General features: G+C 37.0%; 1 protein-coding gene across 1 annotated transcript in view; it reads left to right on the top strand.

Moving 5' to 3' along the window:
• Positions 1 to 20,691, top strand: part of LOC128982768 (uncharacterized) — a 50,176-nt gene that overhangs the window by 23,044 nt on the left and 6,441 nt on the right. Inside the window, exon 7 of the mRNA XM_054401729.1 lies at positions 2,015 to 2,293. Within this exon, the coding sequence (XP_054257704.1) occupies positions 2,015 to 2,293 (279 nt within the window). The remainder of the gene's footprint in view (positions 1 to 2,014; positions 2,294 to 20,691) is intronic.

The following is a 20,691-nucleotide window of genomic DNA, read 5'->3' as shown; positions in this document are numbered from 1 at the left end:
ATTTATGTGTTTTTTACAAAAAAAACTAATAACTCCTAAACGGTTTGAGATACAGCTTTGATATTTTGCAAAAATGTTTATCTTATTAAGACCTATTATCGTTAGAAATTATACTAAAAAATCATTAACCGTTTCAAAATGGCGGCCATTTAAAATATTTGATGCCAAATATCACGAAAACCGTTAACTTTACAAAAAAATTGCAAGAGACATAAAAGTTTGTAAATTTTATGTAGTTTTCAATGATACCTTATTTGTTAAGATTGGATAAATAATAACAGAGAAACGAGTTGTTTTCGTAATGTATGACCACTTTTTCCCATTTAAACAATGCTAATACTCCTTTGACGTTGTTTAGCATTGTTTAAATGGAGAAAAGTGGTCATGCGTTTAGAAAAGAAGACATTTCTCTGTTATTATTTATCCAATCTTAACAAATCAGGTATCATTGAAAACTACATAAAATTTACAAACTTTTATGTCTCTTGCAATTTTTTTGTAAAGTTAACGGTTTTCGTGAAATTTGGCATCAAATATTTTAAATGGCCGCCATTTTGAAACGGTTAATTATTTTTTAGTATAATTTCTAGCGATAATAGGTCTTAATAAGATTAACATTTTTGCAAAATATCAAAGCTGTATCTCAAACCGTTTAGGAGTTATTAGTTTTTTTGTAAAAAACACATAAATACCGACAGTCGGTAAACTAGACCCCACAGACCCATGTTCCTATGGTGAAATGTGTTTGTCTTGACCTAAGGAATAACGCTATATACAAGTGTCCAGAGAGTTACGGGACACCCTGTATATTTTTTAAATTTAATGTACAATTATATAATCATATATTGACGTTGGGGTTGATTATTTAGAGCGGAGCACATTTGTAGGTATGTTATACGTCAAACTACCCCCCTACTTCAGTATGAACTGCAAGGCGGGAATTTTTTTGGTGGGACAGTTGGCAGCACCACAGCGCTTTTGTATTTTGTCTGGTCAAAAGTGAGAAGTAGTTTATATAGTCAATGATAGTAGTGACAACGAGGCGCCCAACCGACTTGACATAAACTGGCCACAGACTGCTTTTTTGTTTATGTTTCAAACAGTTTTAAAAATGTCTTTTAAAATTAAATTGCTTATGAAGTTTTTATTCATTCTCAGTTGTTATTGATCTTAATAGACAAATATTATAATATATATATGTAATAGACAATCGCTGCACTTTGCTATAAAACGCCCAACTCGTTAAAAAATTATTAAACACTGTTGTACCATATATCACGCTGAAGATGATGCCACAAACAACTTCCAGTTATAGGCCTATGCATGTCTATTTTTCGTAAGTAAATTGACTTTTTAAGGTCTTCAGTAGTGCCAAGACCTTGAAGATAGTCCCATAAGACTAATGTTAAGCATGTGACCCCATAACGCCTTCCCAGGTTGTCATAAAAATATAATTTCGGTGTCAAATTAAAAGTATAATCTGTTCTCTAGGGAAATGTCTTTTTTTATAAACATTAATTGTTTACAGAAAATTAGAGTTTGTTTTCAACAAAAATCAACTCGAACTCCTCGCGGCACTACTAAAGACTTTTAAATAATCGTCGAGCTCGAATATTCAGCAGCTATGCTACCTAAAAAAATCTATTAGATTAAAAAAAAAAACTTGCTAAAACACACAAATTATTTAGTACCATTTAAAATTACGATGAGATATTTGTAAAAAACTTGCTAAAACACGCAACACTTACTATTTAGCACCCAAAATTGCAAAACACTTCCGGGGGAGGACCCCCTTTTGCTGGGGGGTTGGCCCCCAGACCCCCTTGCGGGTGCGGCCCAGTATTATTCGCCAAAGGTGGCAAGTACTCTAGCTACGTCCCTGGTACTGAAGAAGCTCTTTAGCCAGTGTCGTGTTTAGATAGTTTATACACAATACAGCTCAAATACCTTTAACAAACCTATTGCAATAAAAATTTGTAGGTTAATTTTATAAAAGGATTGTCATTTGTTGCAGGATCCTAAAAAAGCCCTGAGGTTTTTAGAAAAGGCAAGTGAACAGGGAAACTATGGCGCATCCATGGATGCAATTCGCTTACGCTTTCGAATGAATGAAAGTTACAATCCTATTGGGCGTTTGAACAAACTTATAGAAAAATTCACTGCCGAGCCGCATCATGAAGATGCAGTCACACAACTTGGCTCATTTTATCTTTTTATCGTGAGAGATTTAGAGAAGGCCATAAATACATACAACACTATCATTCAAAAGAATCCTGAGAGCAGAGCTATGTTGGTATGTATTTAAGTATTGATTTGACATAATATACTATATGCGGCATATTCATTCTATCCATGGTGGAAGGAAAATACAGGTGTGCTATTCCTGTCATATGCTGACGTCACTCAGATTTCAAACACCATTTCACCATTTAGAAAAATTATAAAAACAATAACAATCAAATCAAAACAAATATATACTTATATGGCAATACATGATTTTTTGTTTTTGCAATCTGGGTGACGTCAGCAAATGACAGGAAATAGCACACCTATGTATTTTTCCTTTCACCATGCATTCTATCCATAGGATCATTTTTCTTAGCAAAAGGAATAATTTGAACCATTTTAAGCTGGCTTGAGAGTTGTCGACAGATAAAAGAGGAATTATACTAGGGGCCACGGGAGTCTGCAGTTGGTGGCAGCCAATAGCAAGACTGGACTAGCGGGACGTGGCAACATCACCTTACACTACTTTTTGACACTAATTAAAATATACCAAACAGTATTTTCAAATCAGCTGGTATTATGAGATTTGGCAACACCATTGGAAATAGGCTCCTCCCTCAACTGCAGACTTTCGTGGGCCGTACTGTAATACATATGCAGGAATAAGTCCAAACTCTTTTTTTATTATTGAAATTGCAATGTCATCGAAACAACTTGAAAATTTATTTCTTAGAGAATTTATGGTCTTAAGCTCCTTTTCATTTTTCTGATACAGCAGATAAAGTCAAGATAAAGCAGAAACCCCAGCAAGAAAAAGGGACTATGACCTAAGACTAAAGACTTTGAGGAAAACTCAAACATCCGACTATATAAGCAATGGCGACAACAAGCCCAAGGTAATAATGAGAGAAAATCAAGTACCAGTAATAGCAAATGAGTGGGAACTCCTAGTAGGCGAGACATTACAGGACCTAATCAAAATAGCAAACCACCTCAACCGTTTTTTTGCTACAGCTGCTGAAAGGACACTTCAGGCCAATAACACCAACACACACACCAGAACCAGTGCCAGATTTAGGGTACTTGCGGCCCTAGGCCAAATTACTTGAGCGGCCCTCCCCCTGTGGTGGAAATTCCTTGCGATCGCGGAAGTAATCGTGAATATCTCTTATGCATCAAGCAGACATCATCATCGACACCCGTGATTGTGGATGAAATCGTGGTCATCTCTCCCATTATGTCAAAGCCATCATAGGTATTCGTGACTGCGGCAAAATCATGAACATTCTCCGCGGGCTGCAACAAAGGTGCATCATCCTTGACACTCGCGATCGCAGCGAAATCGTGATCATAGCCCGTGAGCTGTAACCTTGAAGACATTATCACCGTCACCCGCGACAGCAGTTAAATCGTGATCACCTCCTGCGGGCGGCAAGCACGGGGACATCATCATCAACACTTGCGACCGTGGCAAAATCATGAACATCTCCCGCGAACCACAATCACGTGGACATCATCACCGTCACCCGTGGCCGTGGCAAAGTCGTGTTAAATAATCTCCCTTGGACTGTGATAATGAGGACTTCATTTTTTCACTTCTGAAAAAAAATTTTTTACAATCCTCTGCGGCTCTCTTTTGCTTGTGGCCCTAGGCCGTGGCCTAATCAGCCTAGTGGTAAATCCGGCACTTATCAGAACCCCCTAAATTCCTCCTTTAACAGATAACAAACTGAAATTTCAGCTTGCAACAGGTAACAATGTTCTAAAAGCAATAGACTCACTTAAACCAAAAACTTCATCTGGCACTGATGAAATATCAGCCAAACTGGTCAAAACATGTAAAAATGAACTGATTAACCCACTAACATCAGCACTCATAAATAAGTCTCTCAAACAAGGGGTCTTCCCAACACAGCTGATAACTGCCAAGGTATACCCTAAATATAAAAATGGACGACACACATAGTTGCTACAAGTTACAGACTAATTTTACTTATACCGACCTTCTCTAAGATCTTTGAAAAAATCGTCCTTAACAGTCTAATATCCCATCTAGACCAAAATCTGCTGCTCACCAGCCAGCATCATGGTTTCTTTAAAGGAAGATCTACTTACACTGCCTTAATACAGCTCACCGAGCACATAATAGAACAACTAGAAGACGGCTCCTCAGTCACAAATCTGTTTCTAGACTTAAGCAAGGCCTTTGACTGCCTTAACCACAAGACACATATTAGAAAATTGGGTTCTCTGGGTATTAAGGGAAAGTCTAAACAATGGTTCCCCAGTTATCTTAATGGGAGACAGCAACTACTTGAGATTCAGCATGTAGAAAAAGTACTCGCCATAAAATACATTCCAAAATTGTCCCTATACGGAGAGGAGTAGGCCTACCACAGGGATCAGTTCTCGGACCAGTCCTGTTCCTCCTCCTCACAGATGACCTACCACAACAACCAGCTACAAGAATACTGCCAAACCACAATGTATGCAGATGACACTGCCATCACACTGACAACCTTTCACCCCAGCTAGCACTTATAGACCCAACGGTTCTTTCAAAAATGGCAGATAATATAGAACGTGATCAACGGATGTTAAAACCAGTGTGGAAATAATTATCAAAATTATTGACAGTTTATTATACTCCTGTTGCATGTTGTTGTTGACCAAAAACACCTGATCAGCTGATCAGAGAAGTTTTGGTCTGGTTGACCAAGAGACATGCAATTTTCAGCAGTGTTTTGGCAAGGTGGGCAATGGGAATAAGTTTAATTAAAACATATGTGAGGTATTAGAAAGCTTCTGTCGTATCCTTTGTCCCACTGGAGAACAGCATATGGATATGAGGCCTGCTTGTATCATTCAAGATAGCCATGATGTGATAAACTCAGAACCTGGTTAAAACTTCACCCGTCATCTAAAGTTACTGACAAGTTACTGACTGATGTCTTTCAGTAGTGGTATAGTGGGAGCTTCTGAGATAAATAGTCACATGGTCCAACAACTTGGGACAGAAGGAGTGAAGCTCATCGTTGGGAAACCCTTTGACAAAGTAGCTTTCAAACGGAGACACCAAGAGGCAACATTGGCTTTACACACAAAATCTATTAAACTGTACAACAATAATGTAGTTATTTGATCTAGTTACAATATTTCAGCGAGATGCATAACTAAACAGTTGGAAAATTATTTTCAGGAATACTTCAAGTACAAAATGGCCCATTTCCTTTTGTCTTTGGCTACAGAGCATTGGATGCGAAAAGGCCTGACTCTATTCTGCTTTCTCTCCTCTCTCCTACAAACTAATAGATGCCATAAAATATGTCTTCTTAGTTGTTGGTTATTGTCTGCACAAAGTGGTCTGGCAGTGGAAAAGCTCAGTAGCATCAGTCGTCTCGGGTTACACCACCTACGCGAATTATCACTTTGGTAAGAACGTCTCAATTGTTTTTTACAGTTACCCAAGAAGCACTAAAACAGCGGGGGTTAACTCATCGCTTTAAAGATATATTTACGCTTATACTGTTACTCACAAGACGGTAAATATACAAAAAAGATGGTAAGTGGTGATCGATTTAGATTGGACACTCCAATCATCATCAGACCCAATAGGCGAATGTCTAAAACCCCTTCATATGATCGAGTAGTCATTTTAGGAGAAGATTTAGACCTTATCGTCCTTCTGAACGAAGGTACCCTTCGTTTAGTCCCTGAAATAACAAATGTCTACCTTCAGAAGAGTAGCAAAGATGAGGTTGGCTTCTGCCACTACTCCAAAACTTCCTACAATCACCTCCCAAATGTCACCAAAGTCAATACTTTTTACCCATGCACTCACAGTGTGCGAAACAACCTTGGCGCCGTATGGTTATGGCAAAACCAAATTCAACAACTTGCAGAGTAGGGTAAAAGTAAAGAACTTGCTGATTTGGCTGAGGTTTTCATAGAACAAAACTCTACCAAGAAAGTTATAAGATTGGCAGGGATTAAATACTTTGTGGCTGTTTATGAGGGTGACATTAAAATTGACACTTTGGATCGCCTTCGTTACAAGACATTTGCCTCTTTGAAAAACATCAACCTTGCCCGTCTACCACCATAGAGGATGCTGCAGGCCACCATGCTCTCCAGTGCTACCACCAAGTTCAGAAACGGTTTTGTGTTGACAAAAATCCTAATGATTGAAAGCTCAAATCAAGGACTTACCCCTATTACTTTTATTATGGATCCTGTTCCCGAAATGCTCCTACGTAAAATATTGTGTGAGTGCAAAAAGGGTTGCAGCGGCAGATGTAGCTGCCGTAAAGCTGGGCTGAAATATTCCGTCCTTTGCCAAGCCTTTAGTGGAAAATCATGCTAAAATACTCCCGACTGGAACTCAAGGCATGGATGATGAGGACAAGGATTTTAAAATTGAGTTTTCATCGGTCGACCGGCCAACATCGGCAACAAAGCAGCACCCCCTTTATTTGAACATTTTCCCGAACCAGGGTGGTCGAAATGCAAGAAAAATTTAAATACATACTTGGGTTATTATAAGTCACATGTAATGCAATTATTCCATTTATTAAATAAACTATCCATACGGATGTGTTAAATAGTTTATTTACTTTTATTTCTCCGAAATACCATCCATACATAATATGTTATCTTCCATTTTTTAAAGAACCATTGGGTCTATAAGTGCTAGCTGGGGCTCAAATGAAAGCTAATTAAATTAAATCTTTCATTTACTCCGGTATATATTTTCTCGTGGATGAATATTTTTAACAATATGACGCAAAACAATTGACCATGACAAAACTTTTTAATTTTTTGAAAAATGTCTAAAAGAGGAAGTTTGTATATATATTTGAACGTTATGGACTCCGAAACCGCTCGACATATTGTAATGAAACTTTCAGGTATTAATAAGCATTATTCAGAGATGGTTTATGTGAAGTTTGGTGCAGATCCGTCAAAAGGGCTCTGCCTCAGTGGCTCTGGAGTTTGCCATGTTAACCTTATGAGTACTTATATTTAAATGGAATTAAAGAATATTAACAGCTGGTTCAACTAAACAATTTGATTCGATGATGTTCAATAGCATTAAAAAGTTAATAGGTTTACCAACAGGGTGCAGCACTATTATTTTAAAAATTTTATGACAACAGCTAATTTGCAACCAAAAGGTGAGTGAGCGTAGCGAACGAACTTCAACCTGGAGGCGAGTTAGCGTAGCGAACGAGCTAAACCTGAAAGCAAGTGAGCGGAGCGAACGAGCTCCAAACTAAAAGTGAGTAAGCGTAGCAAACGAACTTCAACCAGGACGTGATAGAGTGATGTGAACGAGCTCATCTTGAAAATGAACTCATCTTGACATAAAACCACATTAGGACAGGACGACGTCTGCCCTAAGTTTTTGTTCTAAGTGAAAAGAAAACTGATCAGCTGAACTACTCTACTAAAAATAAAGACACAAACGTATTAACCCCTGGGATAGAAGCACAAAATAGTACCAAATATCTTGGCATTATCATGGATTCAAAACTGACATGGAAACAGCCCATTGACCAGCTCTGCAAGAAGCTATGCTCTGGCAGTTTTGTCATCAGGCAAGTGAAGCAGGTTGGTGGTCTGGACACCTCAAAAACAGCCTACCATGCCCTGGTCGAGTCACACCTCAGGTTAGTGATGGGGCATTAGAATACAGAATCGAATACTTATTCGAATACAACCAAGGTATTAAAAGATTTGAACACTTCTGGCTGTATTCGAAATACTGACATTCGGCCGGATTCAATAATACTTTGAAGCCAAACCAATCTAGTTTGAACAGCCAGAATGAATGAATTTTGAATTCGGCCGATGTGTTCCGAGTTCGAATACACTGAATACTAGTGTTATGAATACCTTTGCTTAGTTCACAACAACAACTTATAAGTTTACTTAATCGGAATGGAATCTTCACTGTACCCGACTCAGGAGGGATCAATTAATTGCCTCATTAAAATGGACAAATTTATTTGGACATTACCAGCATTTATTAATTATTATAAAAAATAATTCAATGATAGCCAAATTCAATGAAATAATGAATCCCACTGTTTTAAAATTGAAACTCACTTCTCACTAAATCTATAATGAATATAATGAATTTTGAAATATAACCTATTTATGTTAGATGAGAACTGAACTAAGTTACATTTATTTTCATTTAAATGTATTTATACACGAATGACAACAATGCTTTCATTTACAAAACTATACTTGGGAAAATTGAAATTGCCATGTTGGTTTATTTATACCATGTTGCTATAAAAGTATTATTCAAATAATTCCAAGTATTCAAACACATGTATTCGAATTCTCAAAAGTATTCGATTATCCCATCACTACCTCAAGTATGGTCTGGTGGTCTGGGGAAGTACATCCAACAACTATCTAAAAAGAAACCTTATCCACCAAAATAGAGCTATAAGATGTCTAGCAGACCTTCAATATCAAGGAGGCATTTTTTTTCGTGAGGCATTTAAGGAACAAAAAATCCTCACACTGACATCACTTTACATCCGTGAGGCAATTCTCCATGCCATCTCCACAAATCAAACAAGAAACAGAGACAATCACCATCACAATACACAGAACGCCTCAAGCTTTGCAATACCACCTCACCATCAAAGTCTCTTTGAAAAGAAGCCATCCTACAAAGGGGCCCTGTATTTCAACAACCTACCAGAACAACTTAGAAATGAACAAACTCACCGTTTCAAGAACCAGTTAACAACATGGCTGCAAGAAAGGCCATTCTACTCAGAAAAAGAATTCCTTGACAACCAGCATTAACAACATATTAAATCCTCAAATTTGAGTTATTATTCTGACGCATGTACTGTTCTCAACGAACATGTCAATAAAGATTATTGTCTATTGTCTATTTTCTTTGTCAAATAGATAAATTCCTTAACTTCATGGCTTGACTCATTCATTTTACATAGATTGTTATTTGATATTGCACTGTCAGTGTTTGGTGTTTGGTTCTCTTGTAGCAATGTTAATTAAGTAGTCGTTAAGTAGATTACTAACTTCTTTAGAGTTTCTAATATCTTTACCATTTCACTAGATTTTTACATTTTCCTTTTTGAACATTTCACACATTTTTATTTTTTTTTGTGATCCAAGCATTGGGACTCTTTCTAATATAAAGATTTTTTTTGGGACACTAGCTGTTACATTAGTGGGACGGGTGGCATCGTCCTGTAATCCAGCTACTAGGAGGTCACAAATTGTGGATATTTATAGGCATGCTCTGTGGATGCAATACTCCCTGGTGTAGATTAACGTCTACACGAGTGAGTACTACGACTATCCGCAGTACTATCCTGATAATTAGACCAATTCGTATACACCAAATCAAAAATGTGGTTCGGATTCCACTATAAACTGTAGGTCACTTAGTTGCTATTAGCTGTATGGGCTATTAATTAACAGCTGTGTCTTAACTTCTGGCCTTAATTTTTAAATTAACTAGCAGAGTACCCGTCCTTCGTACGGGATTGGCGTATATGTATGTATAAAATGCTTATTTCAGTTATACTCGTGCTTTGCGTTTGCGATGGGAGAGTACACGTTTTAAGAACATTTGGTTTACTATAATTCACGGTATACTACTGTGCCGTGTGTATGTGCTCAATGCTCAACGGCACTGTTTAATTTGTTGTGTGGTTGGTACTACTGGCCGCGTCTGCTGGACGTTCGTCGGATGACATTTTGTGGCTCCCGTTTTTCAGACTTTGGGTTTGAGATTGTTCCAAAACTACGGGGTTTTCTTCCGGAAGAGTTTTCTTTTGTGAACCCTGAAGTTTTTACCTTCATAGGTCCCTTTCCATCATCGTCAGCATGACGTACTTTGGCTAAGAGTTTTCATACCACGGGGTCGGCGGCTCCACTTGAAACCTGCCACCATTAGAATGCTAACAACTGCACCACGATGAGCCTTCTCCCGGGCGGATGGGACTGCGTCACACCACTGACTGTGCACCACCACCCACTGATGGTGACACCTACGCAGCTAGGCCTATGTCTACTCCGGCCTAATACCGTGCTGCAGTGTCTGGGAAGCGGCCACCATGTTCTCGGCCTACTTCTACTTCCTGCTAACTCACCTGGATGCCAGCAAGGTTTTACGGTCAGGTCAGTCCAGTCCATTTGGAGAGTCTCATCCATCATGAAGAAATCTCACTCAACTTAGGCTTTTATTTAACTTATATAACAAAATCTGTAATCTTTTTACCTGCAATTTAACTAATTAGTCTTTCCTCTCTAAATTTACTTACTTAATTTTTTTTTTCCTATTTTAAATTCTATTCCTTAATTCTGTTTCACACCCCTTGATTGAGGGTAAAACCCTTTTTTTTTGCCCTTGACGGTTAATTTTAACCGCTTGGAATATATTTTTGTGAGGCGACCACATTTGTTGATATGTGTAAATGTTTTTCATGTTCGTTTAAATGTAAAAATTATTTATTTTAATGTAGGCCTAGGACTAAAGGCATTAAATTAATTATTTTAAATGATTTTTATAAGGTGGCCACCTAAGCTAATTTGTTTTAAATTTGTTTGAGTCAGTATACTAAATGCTTTTGCAAAATGTCACTTACGCCTAGTGTCACTTAACTCGATTTTCATTTTTAAATTAAATTGTATTTTTATTAAAGAAATTTTTAAATGTTTTAAAAGCTTTAACTTAATTATTATCTTGGCTAGGGCAATGTGTTATTTATTATTGTTATTTAAGAATCATTGTTGCATTTATATATATATATTAGAATGAATAAATTTATATTTGTGTCCAGCCAGCTCTTGTGTTGTTATTGTTGGTCCTCCACCTCAGCAATATTGTGCCGGAATCCCACCATTGATTTTGCGCTTCCAAGGGCTTCACCCTTTTGATCAATGGAGTTGGGAATTCGGTCACAAATGGTAGCAGAGCGTGGTTGGTCCAATTTACTGTGCAGTAGGTTGATAAAAGTAGTAGGAAAAAAAAAAAAAAAAATTTTTTTTTGCACAGTAAATAAAGTTGGTATTTTTTTCAAATGAAATTTGTTGAGGTTAGGAGGACATGGCATTTGTGTTTAGTCATAGTGGTTCATTTGTTCTTTGTCTGTTAGTTATTTTTTGTTTTTGTGGTCGTCTCATGATTCTGATTTTGGCCTGTTGGTGGCAGGCTGATGTTGATTGTTGGCCCCGTGGTTGTGTTCTCGTCTGTGAATTAGAGGTCTTAGGAAGTTAGTGATTGTTATTTGTCGCATTGTTGTGTCTGAAAAGTGTCAATCTTTGTGTTAGGTGTCAGAATGTCTAGCTCTTTGATTCCCGAGTTTCTGCTCAAGGACGAGCTTGTGTTTGCGGTGAAGGCTAGGGGAGCTGAACCTGCGACTGATGTGAGCTCTTTGCGTACACAGTTGCGAGGATTGACAGCGAGCAAGTTTGTCACATCGTGGCCACCCACCTTAGTGGTCACTGATGAGTTGGAGGCTTGCAGGTCAAAATTTGAGGAGTTGGGAATTCGGTCACAAATGGTAGCAGAGCGTGGTTCCGATCCACGGACCTCTGGGTTATGGGCCCAGCACGCTTCCAGCACGCTCATGCAAGGCATCGAGTCTGGCACCCCAAAAACCCCGTACTCCCTCTCCAAGGGAGTCCTCTGTTGTCGTCCCAGGTATGGAGGCGGTACCCGCATTGTTCTCCTTTGTGCTTTGGTTCCCATGGTGTTTGCCTACTTCCATTCTTCTCCTGTAGGTGGGCACCTGGGCATTCACAAAACCATTGCGAAAATCCGCAAGGAGTTCATTTGGAAGGGAATGGACAGAGACATTGCCGAAAGGGTGAGAGCTTGCAAACTTTGTTGTCTAAGCAAGCCCGCACAAAACTCCAAACTTGGACTGTTGGCCTCGGAGGTCGCCAGCCGACCCTTTGAGAAGGTTTTCATCGACTATGTGGGCCCGTTCCCACGTAGCAGGTCAGGTAACACCTACCTACTTGTTTGCGTTGACGCCTTCTCAAAATTTTGTTGGTTGTTTCCCCTCCGTCAAGCGACCACCAGCCTCACCGTCAAGGCTTTGAAGAGCCGTCTGTTCCAAAACTTTGGCGTTCCCACCCAACTTGTCACTGACAATGGTCCTCAATTCACCTCCAAGGAGTTTCACCGTTTTTGTTTCGGACTTGGGGTGGAACATATCACCACATCTCCGTATTATCCCCAACCTTCTCATGCCGAGCGTTTCAATCGCAACCTGAAGGCTGCGTTGATTGCCTACCATGCAGAAAAACAAACCACTTGGGACGAGTCACTTGAGTGGCTCCAGTTGGCTTTCAACTCTGCCCGGCATGAGAGTCACAAAGCCGTGCCTTTCGAATTGTTCCTTGGTTACCCACCCTCTTCTCCACTCTCAAATCTCTGGGGAGTGGCGGAGTTGTTACCTGTTCCTGGCGTTAGTGACGTCCGAAAGTCATGGGACGCTGCTAAGAGAAATCTCATTGCCAGCAGGGAAAGGGTGCGGAAACGGTACAATGAAGGACGCAAGGCAAACCCTTTCAAGGTTGGTGATTTAGTGTTTTGTCAAACTCATCCAATCAGTTGTGCTGCAGACAAGCGTGCTGCGAAGTTGTGTTATCGGTGGTCTGGTCCACACAAAATCATGAAATTTTTGTCTCCTGTCACCGTGAGGCTTGCTCACCCCGACACTGGGGTCATTTTCAGAAAGGCCCACATCTCCCAATTGAAGGCTTTTCGGGGACAACCAGATCTTAGGTTAGGTTAGGTTAGGTTCCTGCCCTGTAGGCCTGATCACCCTGCAGTGTAGGAATGTGAACTACTCTGTTGTGTCGAATTTGTTTCTTTGCCATTGCTGGGCCCAGCAAAATTTTCCCCTGGAAGTGAGTTTTCCTTCCAGAAGACAGAGTCGTTGTCCTGGTTTTCTGTTGTTGCCCCGGGAGGTTAGGTTTTCGTGGGGGAGGTTGTGCCGTGTGTATGTGCTCAATGCTCAACGGCACTGTTTAATTTGTTGTGTGGTTGGTACTACTGGCCGCGTCTGCTGGACGTTCGTCGGATGACATTTTGTGGCTCCCGTTTTTCAGACTTTGGGTTTGAGATTGTTCCAAAACTACGGGGTTTTCTTCCGGAAGAGTTTTCTTTTGTGAACCCTGAAGTTTTTACCTTCATAGGTCCCTTTCCATCATCGTCAGCATGACGTACTTTGGCTAAGAGTTTTCATACCACGGGGTCGGCGGCTCCACTTGAAACCTGCCACCATTAGAATGCTAACAACTGCACCACGATGAGCCTTCTCCCGGGCGGATGGGACTGCGTCACACCACTGACTGTGCACCACCACCCACTGATGGTGACACCTACGCAGCTAGGCCTATGTCTACTCCGGCCTAATACCGTGCTGCAGTGTCTGGGAAGCGGCCACCATGTTCTCGGCCTACTTCTACTTCCTGCTAACTCACCTGGATGCCAGCAAGGTTTTACGGTCAGGTCAGTCCAGTCCATTTGGAGAGTCTCATCCATCATGAAGAAATCTCACTCAACTTAGGCTTTTATTTAACTTATATAACAAAATCTGTAATCTTTTTACCTGCAATTTAACTAATTAGTCTTTCCTCTCTAAATTTACTTACTTAATTTTTTTTTCCTATTTTAAATTCTATTCCTTAATTCTGTTTCACACCCCTTGATTGAGGGTAAAACCCTTTTTTTTTGCCCTTGACGGTTAATTTTAACCGCTTGGAATATATTTTTGTGAGGCGACCACATTTGTTGATATGTGTAAATGTTTTTCATGTTCGTTTAAATGTAAAAATTATTTATTTTAATGTAGGCCTAGGACTAAAGGCATTAAATTAATTATTTTAAATGATTTTTATAAGGTGGCCACCTAAGCTAATTTGTTTTAAATTTGTTTGAGTCAGTATACTAAATGCTTTTGCAAAATGTCACTTACGCCTAGTGTCACTTAATTCGATTTTCATTTTTAAATTAAATTGTATTTTTATTAAAGAAATTTTTAAATGTTTTAAAAGCTTTAACTTAATTATTATCTTGGCTAGGGCAATGTGTTATTTATTATTGTTATTTAAGAATCATTGTTGCATTTATATATATATATTAGAATGAATAAATTTATATTTGTGTCCAGCCAGCTCTTGTGTTGTTATTGTTGGTCCTCCACCTCAGCAATATTGTGCCGGAATCCCACCATTGATTTTGCGCTTCCAAGGGCTTCACCCTTTTGATCAATGGAGTTGGGAATTCGGTCACACTATAGTAAAGCACTGCACATCTACCATAGCCAATGGTCTACCACTGCACCTAAACAATAAAAAAAGTAATGATCTCACTGCTTTTTGTTGCTGCTTGGTTCAAATTAGCTGTTGTCATAAATGAAAAATGAATTAATAGTGCTGCACCCTGTTGGTAAACCTTATAACAGTTATAACCTTTATGCTATTGAATATCATGCTATATATTGAATAGCATTCAATATATAGTTGAAATAGCTGGCTAAATTCTTTAATAACTTTTAAATATAAATACTCATAAGGTTAACATATTTAGGTTTGCAATATTCTAGTATGAAAGAAATTGCAAAATTGTTCATCTACTTGGAAATTATAAACAGCCTAACTTGATTCATCGCTCCAGCATTGTTTAAATAATATATTTTTATTTTATTTTAATAGGTCCCTCATAATTTCTGATGCATAGGTTATTTTTCTATTTACTTTTCCAAATTCAATAATTTGGAGTTGGTCTGATAGTGAAATTACACCACTCACTAACAGTTCACCTCTAAAAACAGCAGATGTTGAGCTATTAAAACTTTTAAATTTATTGGGAGCAGGCGACCGTTGTCGACTGAAATCGTAGACGAGAAATAAGCAGAAGCAACAATACATGATAATGAGGTGATAAGGGATCATTGACTATGTTATATAGTCAATCAAAGGGATCCTGTCTAGTCCTGTCTGTCTCACGCACGCGCATACACATACATACTGCCGTACTAAGCACAAAGGGGGTATCTGCACCTGAGCTGATTTTGAGAAAAAGAGGTTCCAAGTCTAAACCTCTTAATTTCGGTAACCATGGGCCTAGGATCAATATTGCCATATTTACTGAATTTGTAATTTTTTCCTTTGTCTAAAAATACTACATTTATTTCAAAATGCCTATTTAACACATTTTTATGGCAGATACGGCTAATTGGAACAACTAACTAATCCTAAAATACTAAGTTATATAGCCGTATGTACAACTTACTAAGCTGATTAAGTAGTATCTGCGGCAGTTACGGCTAAATTACATTAGTAGCACACACTTACAACTAGGAATGCTTAGTAATGTATGTAAAACTATCTACTCATCTATATATAAAGCCAAAAGTACCCATGAACTTTTGAGAAAACTACAAGTCACACCCCCATAAACCATATACTTAAAATGTTCGTCATGACGAGAAACCTTGCGCAAAATTATCCATTATTTCATAAATTGTCCTATAAGGTCGTAATTGCTTTCCAAAGGGAACTTTCCATTTACCTAATGTTAAAAATACCTCAGCTGTTATTATTTGTTTGTATTAACATTACTGTATTCTGTTATGTTTATTTCAGCTTAAAACTTAACCAATCAATAGTTTTATTAATACTTCTATAGTAAAACCGGGGAGCCCGTGGGTAACAGCTAGTAAAATTATAATTTGCCAAGTCCTGATCATAATACTAAAATTAAAAGTGTCTAGATAATTTGACCTGATCATTAGAATTATTTCAGGAACAATTAATAGCCTAGGAATAGTAAAACAGCTGATAAAAACCAGAATTTATTTACAGATAATAGTAAACATTTTTCTTTTTTTGCACACAAAACTTCTATTAGGCTAAATTATTCTGCAAACAAGGAAAGTTCCCTCTTAAAAACACTTATTATAAAGCTTAGAAGTAAAAAACAGTCATAAATCAAATCAACTTATTAACAAATTGATGACCGGCTTAAAAATGAAACAAATGTAATTAATACCGGTAATTGTCATGGGTTTTCATTGCACTAAAAAAACCTCAAAAGCAAATATTGTCTGTATTAATTATCAGATTTATCTGAGATCACTGGGATATTTTCCCAAAATGAGAAACGGCTTTGCGGAACAATACCCTTTTTGGAATGTAATAGATTCTTCAATATTGCATTTTTTCTTGATGTCGATATTCCGACAGGAGTTTTATAGTTAGAGGGTAGTTTTAGTCCAGTTTTCAAACTCAGTGGGGTGAGAAAATTAATTTAAATAGCGTAATGATTTTTTTTATATTTTATTTAAATTACAAATGAATTTTGTTGATTGCAATTGGTTCAATTAAAGGTGCTTCTTATACTTAAGTGTTTAGATAATCTTGTTGCCTGTCTCGTCTTTCTTTTCCTTTTCGTTTTCTGCATGATCATCTAATTTTGTTAGTTACTAGAACAAACAATTCTTGCAAACATGTGAGAATGTTGCCAACATACTAAAGCAAAAAGGTGGCAACTGCTACTTTACTAAGATATAAAAGTGGTATGTACATATTAATAAGGGAATAAAGTCGTATCTACAGCAGATGCGACTTTTATTGCTCAGTGAATGTCACTTACAGCTAAAATCCCCTAGTAAAACATGTCATTTGTGCAGATACGACTAACTAAAAAATACCTTTTTAAAGGAAATTATTAGTTGTTACGGCTAAAATACCTTAGTAACTGATAGGTAAAATCAAGCTGTTTTAGTAGGTATCAATATCTCAATATAGCCAAAAATTGCAGATACCCCCTTTGTGCTTAGCACGGCAGCATAGGCCTACAATGCCTTATCGCGTATCCAAAACAATTTAAATCACTTAACTCCCAGTTTGTATTTCGTTGACATTGTCGTACTTTTGTGTTGTATTTTAATTCTTGCAAAAACACACATAATTCTGCAAACACTACAAAGCACAAAGCTGAAGTTAGTAATGTTGCATTGAATGTTTGTGTTGTATATATTGGATACATTATATTGGATCGATTATATTGGATACATTTAAAAAATTTTCAGTTACTCATATAAATGCTTTTGATTGGATGGTTATTAGACGTGTATTGCAACATTTTACTCATCAAGGAAAAACTCAAACTTGTTAAATTTCTTAATGGTACTTTTCATGCTAGGACTTTAACATATTATACAAACGAGAATCCCATACCAAAACCATTATTAAAATAAACATACGTCATATTTTATGATTTTATAGTTTTAGTGCCGCCAAGAAATGTAGGGAAAAAGGTGTTTTAATTGCCAGGCCAATGTATCAGAGTGGGAAGTGACATTTATAGGGAAAATAACTATGTTTTAAACCTTATAATGATTAATCCATAAAAAGTAAACTTTAAAATAGTTTTTACTTGTATCTTATAAACACAGTAAAAGGTTTGTTAGTAAAATTATAGTAGTAAGTTATAAAATAAATTAAAGCTTTAAAATTTTACCTCTGACTTACAGCACAAGTTTAAATATAACTTATTCCATTAAAATTAATGTTAGTTATTTTTTATTTGTGTTTTCATTCAAGCACCAAAATAAGCTAGAAAACTCTTTATAAGTAGGCTCATGTGTTATTTTAGTTTTATTTTATCTATAGTTTTCATTATTTGTTGAAAAGGATATTAAATTTTAATGTATTGCAAAGAAATGTGTAAGGTAACTGCTAAGTATATTACATTTTTATAAATACAGTTACAACAAGAACAAATCATAACACTGTACATTGTAGCTATTTTCAGACTTAAAATATTAAAATTAGTTTATACAAAATACAGCATACTATTCTAACAGGTTTACATAATTCACCTTTACAAGCCTAATAAAAATTAGTGTGCATGTAATATGTGTTATATTGTGTACCGTATGTTTTCATATAATCATACTGGGGGCCCCATTGGCAAATTTGCCCGGGCCCTCTGAAGTCCTAAGTCCGGCCCTGCCCATCACTAATTCACGTGTTTTGAATACAGAATGTACTAAAACCAGAGGTTTACAGGTTAAAATCTCACAATTGTCGAACACAAACATGAAGCATATTAATACATGTAACTGGTCTTGTTAATATGCATAAATCTTGGTAGAATCAGAATTCGACTACATTGATTTGTTTGAAAATGGTGGCTACTTATGTTTAAATTTGGTACTATTTTGAATATCATGTTTGTCTTGAAAATGCAAATATCTCTACTCTTATTAAAATGATGCATAAGCTGTGTTTTATTTTGATATGCAATGTTACAACATTATCACATTCACATACATTTAAAAAATAATTTTTGTAAATAGTGTTATATAGCCAAAACTCAAAGTTTTATAAACATCAACATCACTATTGTTTACATTACTGGTTACGCCATAGCCAGGGAGGGAGGGGGGGGGGGTTAGGGGGTCAAAACCCCCTCGAATTTAGTAGTTAAAACTTACACTAGGTTTAAAAGGTGCAAGTTAAATTATAAAATAGAAACCACAACACAGGATTATATTTGATGTTTTATTATGTTTTGCAGTAACTATTCATATTTCATATAATAATTCTATTAATAAATCTGATCTATTAAAGACCGGGCCGGTTCTAGGAATTTTTCAGAGGTAAGCGAACACCCGAATCAGCGCCACTTAGAACTCCCCCCCCCCACCCCACCCACAATGAACATAACTTAACCCTATTTGTGAAATTTTTTAGGAAGAACTTTTTTATATGTTTAGGTTAGAAGAATACTTGCAATAAAAGACTTTTTTCAACTACTGTTTATTATTCACAGAAATTTAACTTTTTTACACTTTTACTCATCATGTACACTTTAGCAAAACCCAAAGTTAACAATTTATTTCTAAATGTAAAATCAATTTTTACAGGATACCTTGAATACGATATAAGTTTTTATAAAGCCTATTACAATCAACAACAGGTGTAGGTAGATGACAAGAGAGGAATAATTTTTAATTGAATACATTAATCCGATTGCGAAACGAATCCAATGTCTCATTAACTCCAATGTCTCAATATTTACTCTAACAACTGTTTATAATACTTTCTTCTTATTTACTGCACTAATTATAAATTAGCGCTGCGCGCTTATCTCGAGCATGAGTCATGAAATGAAACCCACAGGCGCCGCGCTGTACCACGGCTGCCTTTAACTCCAGGCCTTGGCCTTGTAGATTTGGCAACGTCGCAAGTAGGGTTGTTTAGTGTCAGACGTCCCATAAGATAACATGGCAGACAGGTGACATCAGCTCATTAATTCGCACACACTTTATTTATTTAAATTTATGAACATAAATTTATTAACATATTGAAAACAATAACATACAAATAAAAAAACATCCAGAAAAATAAAACATACAGAATTGAAAACCAAAACAATATGAATTGGAACAAATCGAAACTGCAAAACAATGCATTGAGTCCTTGAGTTGAAGTGCTGTACAAGTATACACATTTTTCAAGTGCTGTTGGTACAAACAGAATAAAATGCCTTTGGTGTGGTGCTTTGGATACTTTAACTCTGAGCGAAAAAAAATAAAATTAAGTCGTTCACTTGTCAGTAAAGTTGTTTCCAATTTTGTCTTCTGAAAAAAAAATTGAGTCCCGATGGCGCCTTTTTCATGGCGCCATATGCGGCTGCGTATCTCGCGTATGGGTTAACCCGGCCGTGATTTTAAAGAGTTAATAAAACTACTAGTGTACCTGTTGCTCGAATTCGAGCAATTGCTAAGTATTACAGGCGTTTTTTTAAACGAATAACAGTCATAATTTCTGATGACTTTAAAAGATTCAAATCATAGATTATGGAAATACTCAGGATGTACATAACATATCGATATAATCCATATTTCTTCTTAATAGTGTTTTCTACAAATAGCCTTACTCATAGCCGCATTAGGTTGTCCATAATAAAGACTATAAATTCTTAAAAAAACATTATTTCTATTTCTTCTCCTTGATTGTGTTCTATGACTTTCCTATGTTTCCATAGTTTGCAAATAAGCTCTTTCAATGATTAATAAGAAATGCAACACAGTGTTAATTCAGTTTTATTTTTAGTATATCACATTATCCATTTCATTTCAACCAAGTCAGTAAATGTTTGTAGCAAACTCCTTGTTCCCGCTACCACCCCTGGCTTAAGTCTGGGACTTATTTGTCAGGCCAATTCTCCATGAAAATCTTCTTCCTTTTTAGGCTTCAGCCACTTTCAATCCTCTTCCAGACACATTATGTGTCCAAAAGCCCGACTCACTTCCCCATACCGCCCTGAGCGATAGGGATCATTAAAATTCACTCTAACCTTTCCTCTCCCCTTCATCGGCAAGTTTTCATTCCTTTTCTTTCTTAGTTTTTGTTTGTCTCTTTTTTAACATTTAAAAG

Source organism: Macrosteles quadrilineatus, unplaced genomic scaffold (assembly GCF_028750875.1).
Source record: "Macrosteles quadrilineatus isolate MER2022 unplaced genomic scaffold, UCM_ALF_1.0 Scaffold_1__1_contigs__length_201487025, whole genome shotgun sequence".
Classification (NCBI taxonomy): domain Eukaryota; kingdom Metazoa; phylum Arthropoda; class Insecta; order Hemiptera; family Cicadellidae; genus Macrosteles; species Macrosteles quadrilineatus.
The sequence above is the reverse complement of the archived record's forward strand: the minus strand, read 5'-3'. Positions and strand labels throughout refer to the sequence as shown.